General features: G+C 39.7%; 1 protein-coding gene across 2 annotated transcripts in view; it reads left to right on the forward strand.

Moving 5' to 3' along the window:
• The window catches only part of cdkal1 (CDK5 regulatory subunit associated protein 1-like 1), a 581619-nt gene that overhangs the window by 285162 nt on the left and 277710 nt on the right, over nt 1–18747 (forward strand). The window contains exon 9 of one of the 2 annotated variants that reach the window (XM_060849921.1): nt 370–533. In XM_060849921.1, coding sequence (XP_060705904.1) covers nt 370–533 — 164 coding nt within the window. Of the gene's footprint in view, nt 1–366; nt 534–18747 lie in introns of both variants that reach the window. The other variant, XM_060849920.1, reaches the window with a different exon arrangement.

Genomic DNA, 18747 nt, shown 5'->3' on the forward strand with positions numbered 1-18747 from the left:
ATCTAGATTTTGCATTTTAATCAGCATTCTATCTCCAAACTCATTAAAAGATTCAGCAAGGGCAGCTAGATTTAAAGTTGTTAACTTGTTGCTTATAAATGCTATCTCTTAGACATCCCTGTCATACCATGCCTGAGGAAGAAGTGGAGCTCTGCAAGCTTGCAATTGCAAATAAACCTGTTGGACTATAGCCTGGAGTCGTTTGATTTTTGACCTTGTCCACACCAGTCCAACTCTGGCATCTCCACATCAAGTGCACCGAGGTGATAGCTATCAACAAATACTAAAATGATTACACTTATGTTGATGAATATAGAAAGCAGAATGTTTAAGATTTTACTTTTTTTTTCCCTTCTGTCCCCTCAGAAGGTGTCTGTGAAATATGGCTGACTAGTGAAGACACAGGGGCGTATGGAAGAGACATTGGGACAGACCTTCCAACACTGCTTTGGAAACTGGTGGAAGTAATTCCTGAGGGAGCAATGCTGAGGCTTGGTATGACCAATCCTCCATATATTTTAGAACATCTGAAGGTAAGGAAAGTTGTTGTTAGTAGCCTTAGGATACCCTTTAACTTGACCTGCAAAAAATGCAAGTCTTTGTGTTATTCTAATGCAGCACAACACTCAGCTTTGCAGAGTCTCAAGTTGAAGTTGAGTAATGTAGTTTTCCCATGATGGTGCATATTGTCATGTGCAGCATGAGTGCAAAATACATCCATAAGCTATAAAAAGGAGCAACAGGCTGATAAACGCATAGCCTGGAGCCAGTGGTCTGCAGACTAAATTGTTCTCGTTTTTAAATGAAAAATAACCTCTGTTGTTTTATTTGTGGTAAGTCTCTAGCAGAAAGTTTCTTGATTACTTTTTGTAATCTGTATTACCATTATCTCCCCCTTAGGTTGCACCCAATTCCTAGTTGAGTTTCTTTCTGATCATCTTTTTTAGCATGTCCTCTGTATAAATGAGCCATTTCAGGGTTGGCCTTTCCTGAGTTTAGTGACTAAGTCCTTCTGTTTTCACAAACTTGTCATCTTTCTTTCATGTTGCTGTTGTGCAGGAAGCAGATTTTAACTTGTACTAACATTCCTATTTTCAGAGGCCATGAACTCTGTTTTCAATTTGATTAAATTGAGCCCATCCCAGCAATGGTTACAGCTTTAAAGGAGCATTTAAGAATAAAAATGCAGCTGAATATTTTTCATTACTGTATGTAATATTCAGTACTGTTGTTTGTGCATTTCTCCTCTTCTCGTGGAAAGCAAAATTGCTAGCATATTCATCTTCAGTTGCTAATATAGAAATGATTTATGTTTTTCTAACAGTTTTTTTTAAAACAACTAGCATGAGCTTAAATCACTATACACTTTTTAGATTCACTTTTGAAGCCAGAGGAAAATATACCTGTCATAATCTGACTTTATGTTGAAATTTTGAAATATTCAAAATACATCTCATTTTTAGCATAGAACATTGAATTGGACCTGGACTATTCTGTATGTACAGTGTTTTAAAACATACAACTGTCTTATCTAATTTTCCTCCCCTGCCAGTTCCCAAAGCATTTATTGCACTTTTCAAAGCAACCAACTAATTTTATTTTGAACTAATTCTTAGACTCTGAGTAAACAATGATTTCAGATAAATGTTTTCATATTCTGCCTATCTGTTTTGTGAGGAAATGTATTCTAAAAATTTTGGCTTAATTTGATAATCGTTCAAGGGACAATGATATAAGTACCTTTGTTAGGTTCCACTGTAATGGATAGAATCAGCAATACTGCTCCTTTGAAAAATGTGGCATTCTATCTGAGAGTTTTGTTAGAAAGTCCAGCCATGAGTCAGTTGCTACAGCTTGCATTCCTTAAATGTATAATTGCAGTTTATATTGAGAATATAAGTTTTTCATGTTCTGGTTTGGTTTGGTTGCCTAAGACAACACATCACTGAATAATATACACGAGGAGAGAATGCGGGAACCAATGGATTCCTTAATCTGTGGAATGCCAATGTGTGGTTCCCAATTGGAATTATTGCTTCCTTGAATTTTGTTGGGTTAGAGGTTCGGAAAGGACTGCCGTTGGCACTGTTACCTGTTAATGGGTTAATCCTCAATTAGATAATTAAGGTGAATGGAGGTATGGAAAAATTAATAAAAACGCAAATTTGATCTTTATATTAGCTGTCATAAAAGCCGAGGCATATTTATTCTGAATGTGCAACTGAAACATACTGTGCACTTAATACTTTTCTATTCTCCATACAGGATATTTCCTAAAATGCACATAATGATTGACACAGATTATCAAAAAGACCTTATCAGTTTATGTCGCTCCAGCTTCCATAAACCATCAACTAATTTAACTAATTGTCAGAATAGTTTTTTTATTCTTTCCACCAGCACCTTGCCCTTTCAAAGAAATCATTGTTAACACTTAGTAACAGTGAAATTTGTAACCAATAAATGTTAGTATGTTCCAGTCACAAATATCTGACTCTTAGAATAGAAATTTCAACATTTGAGTTCTACTCATACTTGACAGGGACACTGAAACCCTGTTCATTTTGCCATCTTTTACTCTAGTATAAAGTTGTCACTGCAGTCATAACAATGATTTGATCACAGGGCATCCCACTGCTGCTGTGGTTTCCATTCTTCACATACAGAACATGATAAAATTCATATCGGAAGTTTAGTTTGGAACTTTGCTACTCTGCCTTGACCATTATATTCATTGTGCTCTTTGAGCTGGTAATATTCAGCTATCCAAAGTAGGTTCACAGCAGAATCCGCCTGACGAGTTTATTTCTGTCAGTGCTGCACAAGGATGCGTGCAAGGGAACTTAGTGGGTGCAGAAGATCAACAGTTGGATTGTATTTTATGTTTCTGGCAGGACTGAAACCTAGAACCTTTTATAGTTTGTAGAATTGAGAAGAGTTGGAAGTTTCAATTATACTGAACTGCCTCTCTTTCAAAAAGGTAATCAATTATATCTCCGCCACTGCTTAAGGATGTACTGTAACCCATCTTGTGGCTTGATGGAGGTTGATACTATCATTGATTTCCTTCTGTTCCATCAATCAGATTTCTAGGCCACATCTATATACCATAATTTGTATGTGTTGAGGTAAGAATGGAGCAAATTATCTCATTCCTGTTGACTTTGGGCCTATGAAATCCAGCTTAAGGTGTAGATACCTTGTTAAAGATTCCCAATTAAGTTTTTTCATGGTCATGGGTTATAGAGTAGAAGTAAATGCAGCCTGAGTTGTGTTGTGGTAATATTGACTTCCTTTTAAGATAAGGATGGAGGGTTCATTGAAATGTAACTTTGTAATAAAGAGAACTTGGTCATTAAATCATTAACCTTGTAAACTCTAACCTGTAGTCTGAAAAGAATGCAGGGGTCATGTCTTAGCAATTTGAATTTTTCAAAGAGTTAACCGAATGTGTAGGTGAGGGCAGTACATTTGATATAGTCTACTGGGAAAACGTTTGATAAAGTTTTGCTTGGGAGACTGATAGCAAAGGTAAGAGCCCATGAGATCCAAGCAATATGGCAAATTGGATACAAAATTGGCTGAGTGACAGGAAGCAGAGGGTGATGGTTGAGTGTGCCTTTTTATAACTGGAAGTCTGTGTCCATTGGGGTTCTGCAGGGATTGGGGTTCAGGCCCTGCAGCTTCTGGTATATATAAACAACTAACTCTTGATGAAGGAGGGTTAATTAGTAAATTCTTGGATTAATGCGAAAATTGGTACGGTGGTAGACAGTGGGGAGGATAGCCTTAGATTACAGGAGGTTATAGTTGAGCTAATCTATGGCAAATGGAATTCAATCCAGATATTTGCAAGTTAATGCACTTGTGCAACACAGATCAGGCAAAGGAATACATGATGAACAGTAGGATCCTGAGAAACATGAGGATCCTGTTTGTCCACCGGTCCCTTCGGGGAATAGGACAGGTAGATAAAGTAGTTCAAGTGGCAAAAAAAACCAAAGAACTATGGATGCTGGAAATCAGGACAAAAACAGAAATTGCTTGGAAAAACTCAGCAGGCTTGGCAGCATCTGTGGAGAGAAATCAGAGTTAATGTTCCAGGTCCAGTGACCCCCCCGCAACATCTGTTGGCATATGGGATGCTTTCCTTGGTGATTTGAGGCACAGAGTTTAAGAGCAGCCAGAGTATTGTGTGCTGTTCTGGCATCCACGTTATTGGAGAGGATGTGGAGGAGATCTACCAGAATGTTGCCTGAGCTGAAAAGCTTTAGTTATGAAGAGCAATTGGGCATGTTGTTTTCCTTGGAACAGAGAAGACTGAGGGAGGGGGCACGATTGAAATGGAAAAAATTATGAGGTGAATGAAGAGGGTAGACAGCAAGAAATATATCCTCTTGGTGGAGAAATATATCCTCTTGGTGACCAGAGGCATAGATTTAAGGTAAGGAGCAGGAGACTTAGAGGGGAAGTGAGGATTTTTTTTCACCGAGAGTGAGGTGGGAATCTGGAAGTCAGTACCCGTAAGGGTGGTAGAGGCAGAAATCTCCTTACATTTAAGTACTATTTAGATATATACTTGCAATGCCATGGTATACGAAACCATGGGCCAAGTGATGGAAAAAGTAATTAGAATAGTTAGGTAGCTGTTTTTGACTGGTGAAGATTCAATGGACTGAAGGGCCTTTAACTGTACTCTAGATCTCTATGAGTGATTGACTGGATCTGGTTCTGTCATCTATCAAGTTGTCTATCAATCTTCAGTCTTCCTTTCTTATGCACTAATCCAATAGGAATTTCCACTCATTAACACTTACTAGATAAACCTGTGCATGATCATACTGAACTCTTTGTGGCTTATGAGCATTTCAAAGTAAATCTTGCCCAATTCTTGATTGACTTTCAAAGAGAATGTCACTTCCTACTCACTCCTGAGTCATTCTTTAACATGCCAATCACTTTGTTAGGTCAAAAAGACCAAAGAATGCAGATGCTGGAAAACAAAATCAGAAATTTCTGGAAAGAGTACATCTGGCAGCACCTGTTCTGAAGAGAGGTCAATGAACCCAAAACATCCGCTTTATCTCCACAGATGCTTGTGGACCTGCTGAATTTTTTCAGCAATTTCTGACTTTGTTAGGTCATTGTTTTGTAACAGTTTGTGCCTCTTAGCTTACCAACACCTCAGATCTTTAATAGGATAACATGGTCCCAGTGAAAAATTTAAGAAACTGTTTAAATTACTATTGAGTAATTTGATATCTTTCCAGAAGTCCCAGTCAGTACATCTAAGTATTCGCCAAAACCCTTGAATGAAGAATCATATGTTACTCCACAATTATTGTTGTTACCTAAAGCAAATTAAAGCTGAAAATAACATACAAAACTTATGAGTAAATCTGTTACATGCTTCAAGTTTCAATGCTAAACCATTTATACACAGCTGTAAAATCCTCAAAACTTTTTAAGGCAGAAGTGAAAAGATTCTTGGTAAACAAGGAGATGAAAAGTCATCACCAGTAGGATTAGTAGATTAGCCACGATTTTGTTAAATTGTGGACCAGGCTTGAGGGGCTGAATGCTTAATCCTGCTTCTTGGGTTAGATCCCTCCCAAATTTATTAATTTTGGTTTGGAACTGTGAACTGAGAACTATGATCTAATGACGAGTTCTGGACTGTGGATAATGGATTATGTTTCAAAAAGAAAATAGACCAAACAAGCTTTTGTTTATTTGTGAAGCCAGGCTGTGGGTGTTAATTGTAGGTTGGCTTCTGATCAAAAGGTTTCATAGATGCTTCATTATTGGGGAGAACACTGTTTAAATATGTAGCCGATGCTGTTAATAAGGTCAATACACTGCAATTGATTCTAGTACGTCTGGGAAAGGCCTTATGCTCAGTTAGATGGCAGATGTTGAATAGTGACTGGGATCTCATGGAGGAGATGATTAGTTTGTTAGGGAGGATTTAAAGTTTGAACTGGGTTTTGGACTGCATTTGCTGTGGGGAAAAAAGTCAGGTTGTTGATGTTACAACCTGACGATTTGAAAGCTCCTTGCCTAACCCACCAAGAGCAGCTCCTCAAAGCCCAGAGAATTGAAAACAATATAAGTATTATTGCTTTTATATGGGTGAACTGTAAAAATGACCCTGATCAAAATATTCAGGAAACCAATCAAGAAACCATCATCAATGCCTATGAGTGACACATTGTAAAAACCAATTATCTGGTCATTTGGTTATTTTCTTTTATTTATTCTTTTTGTTTGTCTTTTGTGTGAATGGAGCTGAAAACCAAGGTTTTTGGGTTTAAAACATAGACCAATTACATTATTTTGTTTAATTCTTGCTCTGCTAAAGTTATTATATTGCTAATAAATTGCTAGGTCCTTTGTTTAAGATACAAACCAGTGTCTGAAATTAACCATTTGTGTATTCTGGAATTGATTTTTCAAAAGTCATGTTAGGAACCATTGGGGTCAATGTTGAGGGTAGTTGAACATTTTTAGTTTTATTGTGCTGCAAAAAGAGAGATAAAAAAGGCTATTTGGTTCAACTGTCTGTCTCAGTGCCACAACATTTCTTTGTATGTAAAAATCTAATTAGTCAGAATAGTGATACTCACATGTTGTAGGTACAAATATATGTTTTGAAAATTGTTATGTATCTTGTATTCTGATTGAAAGATTAAGACATAGAGTCAGAGGGAGTGAAAATGTTTTACAGCACAGAAAGAGGCCATTTAGCCTATTGTATCTGTAGTCATCAAACATCCATATATTCCAATCCCAATTTTCTAGCACTTGGCCCATAGTCTTTCACGCTATGGCATTTCAAATGTTCATTGAAATAGTTCTTAAATGTCTTCAGGCAGTGAGTTCCAGGTATCTTATGGATAAAGTATTTGTCCTCAAATCCCTTCTAAACCTCCTGTTTCTTAATTTGTAAGTGAACCCTCTGGTTATTGACCCCTCTTCTTAGAGGAAATGTTTCTTTCTATCTAGCCTAATCAGATCTGCTATCAGCTTTCACTGCTCAAAGGAAAATAACCCCAGTCCCTCTGGTCTGTTCTCATACCTCAATCACTCCACCTCAGGCAATATCCTGGTGAATCTCTTCTGCAACCTTTCTCGTGCAATCATATCCCTTCGAGAATGTGGTGACCAGAACTGCACATAGCACTCCAGCTTTGGCCTATCTAATATTGCACATCGCCCCATCATAACCTCTTTGCTCTTAAATTCAGTATTTTGACAAATACAGATAAGTATCCCAAATGTGTACTTAATCACCTTATTGACCTGTCCTATTGCCTTTAAGACTCTATGAACATGCACACACACAGATTTACTCAAATAAATTAATTATGTTGTCCCTGTCATCACCCAAATGAAATTAAATACTGGAATAGTAATATCCATCCAATCAATATTAGACTAAAATGTGAAAATTTCTTTGAAGCTTGTGCTTCATAGAGTTTGATCATTCTATATTTTATTGATTTCACCATTTTCTTTGCTTTTCTTGTAACAGCTATATTATTAAAATATGATGGGAATAGTTACAGGTTAGTCAATTACAGTCACATCCTCAAGAAGATGAATGTCGCATAGATTTTGTATGCTGACTAATTGTTCATAAAGTGCAAGCAGTTTTCTTTGCAATGGATCTCCTGGGATTATGAGTACATTATTAGCTTAATGTACCATTCTAAAATAAAACTAGCAAAACAATTTTATTGAGAAATTACAGTGTGAACTACATCCAACATTTTCCTTGCAAGTAGAGAACTGCTTTAAAGCCTTATTGTGATATATCAAGTCTGCAATAGTCTTCCAAGTTTAGCCTTCACTGGAGAAGTTGTAAAAAGGATTTCCAAAAAAGATGCTAAATTTTAGCAATTATCAGGCAACATTGAACTGGTTGGATGTCTTTTCTTTGGATGAAAGAAGACTTGATAGAGACCTTTAAAATTAGCAAGAACTTGTTGGGGAAAAGCCAGAATTATGGGCCACAAATACAGAATAATCTAATACTTCTAATGAGAATTTCTGGAGCAGCTGGTTTGCTCAGGGACTGGTGAGAAATTGAAACACTTTCATATTAAAACACTTTGCAGGGGAGGTATTTGTCACTGGACTGTTATAGAGCCATAGATATATGCAGCACAGAAACAGACCCTTTGGTCCAACTTGTCCACGCTGGCCAGATATCCTAAATAAACCTAGTCCCGTTTGCCAGCATTTGGCCCATATCCCTTAAAACATTTGCTATTCATATACCCATCCAGATGTCCTTGAAAATGTAATTGTACCAACATCCACCATTTCCTCTGGCAGCTCATTCCATACATGCACCACTGTCTGCGTGAAAAGCTGCCCCTTAGATCCCTTTTAAATCTTGCCTCTCACCTTAAATCTATGCCTTCTAGTTTTGTACTCCCCCATCCCAGAGAAAAGACCTTCCCTATTTACCCTATCCATGCCCTTCATGTTTTTATAAATCTCTGTAAGGCCACCCCTCAGTGTCCGACACTCCAGGGAAAGTAGCCTGAGCATATTCAGCCTCTCCCTATAGTTCAAGCATATTCAGCTTCTCCCTATGGCTCAAACCCTCCAACTCTGGCAACATCCTTCTAAGTCTTTTTTGAAGCCTTTCAAGTTTCACTACGTCCTCCCTATAGGAGCGAAACCAGAATTAGAACATAGAAAAGTACAGCACAGAGCAGGCCCTTCGGCCCACGATGTTGTGCCAAGGATTAATCCTAATTGTAAATTAAAACAACCTACGCACCCCTCAATTCACTGCTGTCAATGTGCATGTTCAGCAGTCACTTAAATGAACCTAATGACTCTGCTTCCACCACCACCACTGGCAATGCATTCCATGCATTCACAACTCTCTGCGTAAAGAACCTACCTCTGACGTCCTCTCTATACCTTTTCCCAATATCTTAAAACTATGACCCCTTGTGCCAGTCAATTCTGCACTGGGGAATGGTCTCTGACTATTGACTCTATCCATGCCTCTCATTACCTTGTATACCTCGATCAGGTCACTTCTCTTCCTCCTTCTCTCCAGAGAGAAGAGTCTGAGCTTAGTCAACCTCTTTTCAAAAATCAAGCATCCTGGTAAACCTTCTTTGCACCCAAAGCCTCTGTCTTTCCGATAGTAGGGCGAGCAGAACTGGACATAATATTCCAAGTGTGATCTCACCAGGGATTTGTAGAGCTGTAGCCAAACCTTGTGGCTCTTAAACTTGATCCCCCTGTTAACGAAAGCCAAAATATCCTATGTTTTGTTCACAACCCTATCCACTTGGGTGGCAAGTTTGAGGGATCTATATACTTGAATGCCAAGATCCCTCTGTTTCTCCACACTGCCAAGAATCCGGTCTTTAATCCTGTTTTCAGCATTCGAGTTCGACCTTCCAAAATTCATCACTTCGCATTTATCCAGGTTGAACTCCATCTGCCATTTCTCAGCCCAGCACGGCATCCTGTCTAGGTCGCGCTGCAGCCTGCAGTATCCCTCAATGCTATGAATGGCACCTCCAACCTTTCTGTCATCTGCAAATTTACTAACCCGCCCCTCAACCTCCTCATCGAAGTCATTTATAAAAACTATAATGAGCAGAGGCCCAAGAACAGAGCCCTGCGGCACCCCACTCAACGCTGACCTCCAGGCAGAATACTTTCCATCTACAACCACTCTCTGTCTTCTGTCAGCCAACCAGTTCTGAATCCAGACAGCCAAGTCCACCTGTGTCCCATATTTCCTGACTTTATGAATGAGCCTACCATGGCGAACATTATCAAATGCCTTGCTGAAGTCCAGATACACCACATCCACTGCTTGACCTTCACCGATCTGTCTTGCCACCTCCTCAAAGAACTCAATTAGATTTGTGAGGCAGTACCTGCCCCTTACAAAGCCATGCTGACTGCTTTTAATCGTGCTATGCTTTTCCAAATAGTCATAAATCCTATCCCTCAGAATTCTTACCAAAACCTGCTGACCACAGATATGAGACTGACTGGTCTGTAATTGCCAGGGATTTCCCTATTACCTTTCTTGAAAAGAGGAACAACATTCGCCTCCCTCCAATCCTCCGGTACGACTCCTGTGGAGAGTGAGGGAGCAAAGATCTTTGCCAGCAGCTTAGCAACCTCCTTTCTCACTTCCCAGAACAACCTTGGAAAAATCTGGTCTGACCCTGGGACTTATCAGTCTTAATGTTTGCCAAAATTTCCAGCACGTCAACTTAATCAATCTTGATCTGGTCAAGCCTGTATCCCAGCTTCTCTAAGTTTTCATTTACCACAAGGTCTCTTAGTGAAAAGCAAAGCAAAAAAACTAATTTAGGGCTTCCCCAATCTGTTCAGATTCCACGTGCAAGTTGCTTATGCTATCCCTGATCGGCCCTACCTTCTCCCTGATCATTCTCTTATTCCTCATGTATGAGTAAAATGCCTTTGGGTTCTCCCTAATCCTTCCTGCCAGGCCTTTTTCATGCCCCCTCCTGACTCTCCTCAGTCCCTTTCTGAGCTCCTTTCTAGCAAGCCTGTAATCCTCTAAAGCTGTGCTAGATTCTTGCTTTCTCGACCTTACGTAAGCTGCCTTCTTCCTTTTGATGAGAAGCTCCTCTGTTCTCGTCATCCAACGCTCCTTAACTTACCCCTTTTTACCTGTCTCAGAGGAACAAATTTGTGCATCACTCGCAACAACTGTTCCTAAACAGTTTCCACATGTCTGCTGTGCCTTTTCTGTGGAACAATTGCTCCCAATCTCTACTTCGCAACTCCAGTCTGATATTGTCATAATTTCCTTTTCCCCAATTAAATATCTTCCCTTGGTAACTGCTCCTTTCCCTCTCTAAAGCTATGTATGGTAAATGTGAGGCAGTTGTGGTCACTGTCACCAAAGTGTTCTCCCACCATGAGTTCTGACACCTGCTAAGCACCAAATCCAAAATGGCCTCTCCCCTCGTCGGCCTGTCTACATCCAGAGTAAGGAAACCCTCCTGAACACACCTGACAAAAACGGCTCCATCCAAACCATCTGCACTGAGGAAGTGCCAGTCGATATTGGGAAAGTTGAAATCACCCATAACAACAACCCTGCTACATCTGCATTCTTCAGTCTCTCTAGTACTATTCGCAGGTCAGCAGAAAACTGCCAGTGAGTTGGCTGCTCCCTTGCTGTTCCTAACTTCCACCCATACTGACTGAATAGACAAAAGTTCCTCAACAACCTTCATTTCTGTAGCTGTGATGCACTTTCTGATTAGCAATGCACATTCCCTCCTCTTTTTCCACCCTCCCTGTTCTTTTTAAATGTTCTAAACCCTGGAACACCTGGCAACCAGTCCTGCCCCTGTGAAATCCATGTCTCTGTTATGGCCACAACATTGTAGCCTCAAATACTGATCTATGCTCCAAGTTCATCACTTCTATTTCTGACACTCCTTGCAGTAAAGCAGACATACTTTAACCGACCCCATTGTTTTATCACATGAGAAACCTTCCCAATAAATTCACTACATCCTGTCACTGCCCCATCTACTACTGCCCCCCTCTCAGTTATGTAGCTCTGATTGCCACCCCCTCGCCAAACTAGTTTAAGCCTCCCAAAACACACGAGCAAATCTCACAACCAGTACATTTTGTGTCCCTCCAGTTCAGGTGCAACCCATCCTTTATATACAGGTCCCACCTTCCCCAGAAAGCATCCCAATGGTCTAGGTTACTGAAGCCCTCCCTCCTGCACCAGCCTCGCAGCACGTGTTAAGTTGTATTCGTTGACTGTTCCTCACCTCACTATCTCTTGGCACAGGAAGCAAACCCAAGATCACTACTCTGCTCGTCCTGCTCTTCAATTTTCAACCTAGCTTTCTGTAGACACTTTCCAGATCCTCAATCCCTTTCCTGGCTATATCATTGGTGCCAATATATGCCACGATTTCTGGTTGCTCATCCTCCCCCTTCAGAATCCTACAAACCCGGTCGGTGACATCCCACACCTGGGAGGCAACATATTTTCCAGGAGTCCCGTTCCTGACCACAAAATCTCCTGTCAATCCCACTTACTATTGAGTCCCCTACCACTAGCACTTTTCTATTCTCCCCCTTTCCTTCTAAGCCACAGTGCTAGGCTCAGTGCCAGAGACCTGACAACAATGGCTCCCCCAGGTAGGCTATTCCCACCAGCAGTATCCAAAATGGTATACTTATTGCTGAGGGGAACGGCCACAAGGGATCCCTGTCCTATCTGTTGGTTCCCTTTCCTCCCCTTGACTGTAACCCAGCTGTCCTTACCCTGTGTCTGAGGAGTGACCACCTCCCTGTACATCCTCTCAATTTCTCCCTCAGCCTCCCAGATGAGTTCAGCCGTAGTTCATCTAGCTCCAGTTCCCTAACTCAGTTTTTGAGGAGCTGAAATTAGGTGCTCTCACCCACTTAAAAACATCCCGGCAGTCCTCGTTTCTCTCTGCCCTCCCTTCTCGCCACTCTGTTAAAAAAAATTTGTTTTTTACTCACCTTCCCAGCGGTCCTCTGCTCCTCCTTCGCACCTCTTGACAAATTACATGCAGTAATCCAAAAGTGGCATAACCAATATTCTGTACAGCCACAGTATAAACTCCTAACTCGTGTACTCAATGCGCTGACCCAAACATGTGCAAACATACCAAACCTTGTCTTCACTGACCTATCTACCTGAGACTCCACTTTCAAGGATCTATGAATCTACACTCCATGGTCTTTTTGTTCAGTAACACTTCCCAGGACCTTTGCATTAAGTGTGTAAATCGTGCGCTGATTTACCTTTCCAAAATGCATCACCTCACATTTATCTAAATTAAACTCCATATGCCACTGCTTATCCCTTTGTACTCTGAGATAACTTTCTTCGCTGTCCACTACGCCTCCAATTTTGATGTAATCTGCAAACTTATTCACCATACCGCCAATGTTCACATCCAAATAATTTATATAAATGACTGAAAGCTATGGAACCAGCACCAATCCTTGTGGCACACCACTGGTCACAGGTGTCCAGGCTGAAAAATAACCCTCCAACACCACCCTCTGTCTTCGACGTTCAAGCTAATTTTGTATCCAAATGGTTAGTTCTCCCCATATTCCATATGATCTAACCTTGCTAACCAGTCTACCCTGAGGAACCTTGTCGAATGCCTTACTGAAGTCCATGTAGATTATATCCATCACTCTGCCCTCATCAAACCTGTTTGAAAAACTCAAGTTCATGAGACATGATTTCCCACACACAAAGCTATGTTGAGTATTCCTAATCAGTCCTTACCTTTCCAAATACATGTAAATCCTGTCCTTCAAGATTCCCTCTAACAATTTGCCCAGGTCAGGTTGTGACTGAGGGGACAGTATAGAAGGTGTCAGCGAGTTGGCATGTAGCCTCTGCGAGGTGGAGGTGAGTGCGCCAAACTACCACAGCGCCTCCCTTATTAGCTGCTTTGATGGTGAGGTTGAGATTGAAGCGGAGGGTTGCATGTTGCAAGGTTGGCGTGGGTAAGGAGGGATGGAGAGATTGAGGTGGTTGAAGTTCCGACAGTTGGAAATGAAGAGGCCATGGAGGGTCGGAGGCCTAGACAAGGTGTCCAGGAGGATGGAATTTGTTGGAGTCGGGAGAAGAGGTCTTCGGAAAGTTGATGGTATTCGCATGCCAACTTCTTAGAGTGCTCCTGGTCCTCACATTCCACCCCACTAATCTCCAAATCCAGTGCATCCTCCTCCTCCTCCTTTTCTGCTACCTGCAGTCTGACCCCATCACCAAAATGATATTTCCCTCTCCATGCCTGTTCACTTTCTGCAGGAACTTTTCCCACCTCAACACCTTGTGAGGTCCACACTCGCCACCAACCTTTCTTCCACTTTTCCCTGCGGTGGCAGGAAGTGCAAAACCTGCCCTCACACCTCCCCTCTTACTTCTTTCCAAGGCCTCAAAGAATCATTGCAAGTCCGGCAGAGATTCATCTGAATCAAGGTTTTGATGAGGTCAGGAGATGAATGGCCTTGGCGGAACCCAATCTGGGTGGCACTGGGCAGATTGCTGCAGTTGCTGCTTGATAGCATCATTGATGACACATTCTACCACTTTACTGATGATTGAGGATAGTCTGATGGGACAGTAATTGGCTGGGTTGGATTTGTCCTGCTTTCTTTGTACAGGACATACTTAGGTAATTTTCCACATTGTTGGGTAGATGTCAATGTTGTAACTGTACTGGAAGTGCTTAGCTAGGAGAGCAGCAAGTTCTAGAACACAAGTCTTAAATACTATTGTTGGAATGTTGTCAGGGCCTACAGTCTTTGCAGCATCCAGTGTCTCCAATCATTTCTTGATATCACGTGCAGTGAATTGAATTGGCTGAAGACTGGTATCTGTAATGCTGGTGACTACTGGAGGAGGCCGAGATGGATCATCCACTCTGCACTTCTGGCTGAAGATTACTTCGAATGTAATTGCACCATTGTGCTAGGTTCTCCCATCATTGAGGATTGGGATATTTGTGGAGTTTCCAAGAATGATAGTTAGAATCCAAAGGTTGATTATGAGGCTTCAAAGTTAAGACGATCTAAAGGTGTGAGAGTTGTGGTATGTCCCATAGGGAAGCTACTAGCCTGTACAAGGGGTCATAATTTTAAGGTAAAAGGCAGGAGATTTAGAGGGGATTTCAGGAAACATTTTTTCACTCAGAGGATGGTGGGGGTCTGGAATGCACAGTCTGGGAGGATAGTTGAGGTGAATAACCTTGCAACCTTTAAGAAATGCTTGGATGAGTACCTGAAAAGTCATAACATTCAGCGTTATCAGTCTAACTGCTTCAAAGTGAGTCTAGTGTAAATTGGCAGTTACAGCTTTTATGACTAAAAACCTCTATTGCACTCTGATACCATAATTCAATCCATAAAAGGGGGTGGTGATCCTACGTACAAATTTGATTCCAATTTATTGCTTTCAGTATCCTAATGAGAGTTTGTTTTGAATGTCAGAATCATGCTTAACTTAACAAAATAAAAATAGGGCTGGAGTGCCAATGTAAGGCAAGGAATCTTTTATTTTGTGTTGAGTCTGTTGAATTGTAATGCCATCTGCTACATTCTGTAAGCCTTTGAGCATAATTTAGTGCTGGAGTTTGTGTTTTAAAAGGCTAGTATTAATTGTGTTCCCTCCTTTATCAGTTTTGTGGAGAACAATACCAGTAGAAGGTTTGTCTAACCTTCACAAGTAATTGAGGTATTTGTTCAAATTGTTGCCATTGGTTACAGACAGTGGGACCTATCAGAGGCATCATAGGCATTCTTCATGAATATTACTGTTTAATTAAACTGTTATTTTTCGTCCTATATCTGTAATTATTTGTGTGACCATTATAACCTAATCAGAAATCATCTTTCAGACCTTTGTGATTATTTTTAAATGTTTTAATTTAACTGGCGATCAGAACTTGCTTTCTTTTATTCGCAGTATTCTTGGGAATATGCCAGCACATTCTTCTCCACCATTTAAAAAAAGTTAATTTTGAAAAATTTATTTATTTGCCACAGCAAAACAGGAACAGCTTATTTACTGCAGCCTATGTTTTTTTTCACCCATATTGTGTTTTAGTTTGAGGGTAAAGTCTCGTTCTGTTAGGTATTTAAAAATAGCTCAGGAAAGTATAAATTTTTTTAAAAGGATGTTTTTATTTAAGGTTTATCATTATAAGGAAATAAACACAATTGTATGATTAACTAATAAAAGAATATGTATGGTAACTAAAGATGTAACCAAAAGCTGAAATTCATACAAACACGTGCATTAAAAAAATAGGATTTATAAATCCCTGGCCAGAGGTTGATCAATCCATTGGTTTCAAGGGAATGTAGAAAGCAGTGTGATTGCTAGAATTAATCTCTTGGAAAGGCAGTTCAATACCTGGTCAATTGTGGCCTAATATATAGCAGTTCTCAAAATATCCCAGGCAGAGATTTTCTTATTTCTTTTTCTTCATCAAGAAAAATCCTTCAATTCTGTATTATTAATGGAGTTTGATTGAATGAATTTTATTTTAAGTATGGTATGCTGGCTTTATCTTTTGTAGATTTCTTTTAAACTGTCAGGGACGTGTTTTTGTATCATTACATGGACCTTACTGCTCCATGTGTTGCAGTACTTTTGCCTTATTTCAGTTTAAATAGAATGTCAATGACAAGTGACCAGTATCAATTTAGTCAAATTCCTGCCTTGAGAATTCAAATGAGTGAAATGATTTATGAATTGAACTGATGAATATCACAAATAATTACCAACATGTTCTTTCCTATAAATTTCTAGGACAGTGCTAGGTACAAGATAATGAAAACATGCATATTCTTGCAAAAGGAAGCATTTTATTTCAGTGTGCACAGTCAATTGTTCAAAGACTTAACTTTCAGTAAAGCATCACAGCACCATTGGATGGTTCTGGCATACTCACTGATAGATACCCTTTCTTCGACGCATTTTTGAACTCTTTCCTTTAAACTGAACCACTTACAGTAAATGTTAAGAAAGACTGCAACTTGATTGGATGCTTGAAAATTTTTAAAAGAAAAATTAGAAAAACTAATTGAGAAATATGTTTAAGGAGCATTCATCTGAATTTATCATTGAAAATAAAAGTAAAAGCAGTATATATTACTTAAAAATTATGATTGCAAGTCTCAAGTATTACCCCATTTAAAAGAAAATGACTGCTCCCCAGTCATGACATCTGCAGGGGATCAAATAGTTATGTAATAAAAATCTTAGACCCCTATGCACGTCTCCCTTTAAGCTTTTTGCAACATATATAATTGACTAATGATATAAAAATAAAGGTAGAATTTATGTGATTTAATGATGGGCACTGTACACTTTGTTCCAACTATACACCGCTTCATATGAAGATTGAACTTTGCCTAGGTTTATGCACATGGGAGATCCGCTGGTGTGTTAAAATACTAGGAAATACATCAGAATATAGTTTGCTTGGTTTTGTTTCTAACACCCTCCTTATGATGAAGAACATAAATAGTCAGCAATATTGCTTAGAATAAGAAAATATGCTGCTGTGATTGTTGATTGTTTGGCTGGTATCAATATAGGAAAAACTTTAGGGGCCTATACATAAAACAATTCAGTAGCATTTATTGATTTGCAGAAATTCTCTGAGTGAAAATCAATTTAAATGAAAGTTAAGCTTGATGAATTTCCTCATTTCTTTTAGTATATAACGGAATTGGTGATTAAGGACATAGAAGTACATGAGGGGCAACTCTTTTACACAGTGAGTGGTTTGCGTGTGGAATAAACTGCCAGATAACATGGTGGACGAAGTACAATTACAATGTTTAAAAGACATTTGAATAAATTCATGAATACAAAAAGTTTGGAGGGATATGAACCAAGTGCAGGCAGGTGAGACTAGTTTACTTCATGAATATAGTCAGCATGGACCAAAGAGCCCGTTTCCATGCTGTATGACTCTATGATGATGTGGTCACTAATTATTTTGACTTGCAAAGTTTACCATAGTTTGATATGTAATTTAAGTTAAAAACTCTAGAAATTACGGGGAAAATAAGAAATGCTAACATTGTCAAACTTATAATAATAGCTTGTGTACCACAAGGGCTGAAGTGATCAACAAGGATAAGACGTGAATCTTCTGCGCAAGCAGAATAGAATGGATTAACAGTTTGTTCTGTTAACTACAATATCTTAGCTGACTGACCCAGATAACCATCAACAATCAAATTAAACATGCTAACTTGCATAAGGATAAATGGCAAGCTTGAGGGCTGTTGTGGTGCAGTGGTAGTGTCCCTTCCTCTGGGCCAGAAAGTCTGGGATCAAGTCCTATCAATCCCAGAAATGTGTCGCAACTTGGCTGAACATCTAAATGGAAAAGCTGAGGGTCTTGTGGTGGAGTGCTAGTATCACTATCTCTGAAACTACCTCATGATACAAAACATAATGCAAAATTCAGTCATATTTTGACTATGCATTTCTAAACATTCTTTTATATCAACATGATAGTTTATCCTTTTTTCATTAAATCATACTAGATCTAGAATGGTTTATCCTCTAGTCCACACCTCAACATACAGCTCGAGAAAACCATCCCTAAAACACCCCAGAAACTCAACCTCCACCAGTTTCGTGCTCAATTCATTTGCCCAACCTGAAGATTGAAGTCATCTATGGTAACAATGTTACCCGTGCTATATGCTTCTCTCATCTCCTGATTACTATAGTGCCCCACACTGTCACTAATATTTGATGGCTTGCAAATAGCCGCAATCATTGTCTGCTGCCCCTTGCTGTTTCTTAGTTCCACATATTTGTTCTTCCATTCTGAGATCCTCCTTTTATAACGTACTGATATCATCCCATGTTATCAGCCCAAAGTCTTGACACTGGCCAGGTTGTCTTCATCAGTACTTAAAGCCATGGGCATGGCTGTAAAAGATAATAACACCAGACAGGACAGTTGTGCCAACAAAAGTTTGAAAATAATTCAAATGCCTTGCCCTAGGAAGTTCCACAATCAGACTGCTCCAACACTGAGAACCACACCTAAGTAGAACATAACCACTCATGACATGCCTCGAAGTAAGCAGAATAGGTATAGCTTGATGCTGAGAGTTTAGACTAGAAAGCATAGTTGTGATTGTTATCAACCCAACAAAAGCACAAAGCTT

The sequence above is a fragment of the Hemiscyllium ocellatum genome, chromosome 34 (genome assembly GCF_020745735.1).
Source record: "Hemiscyllium ocellatum isolate sHemOce1 chromosome 34, sHemOce1.pat.X.cur, whole genome shotgun sequence".
In the NCBI taxonomy this organism is placed as follows: domain Eukaryota; kingdom Metazoa; phylum Chordata; class Chondrichthyes; order Orectolobiformes; family Hemiscylliidae; genus Hemiscyllium; species Hemiscyllium ocellatum.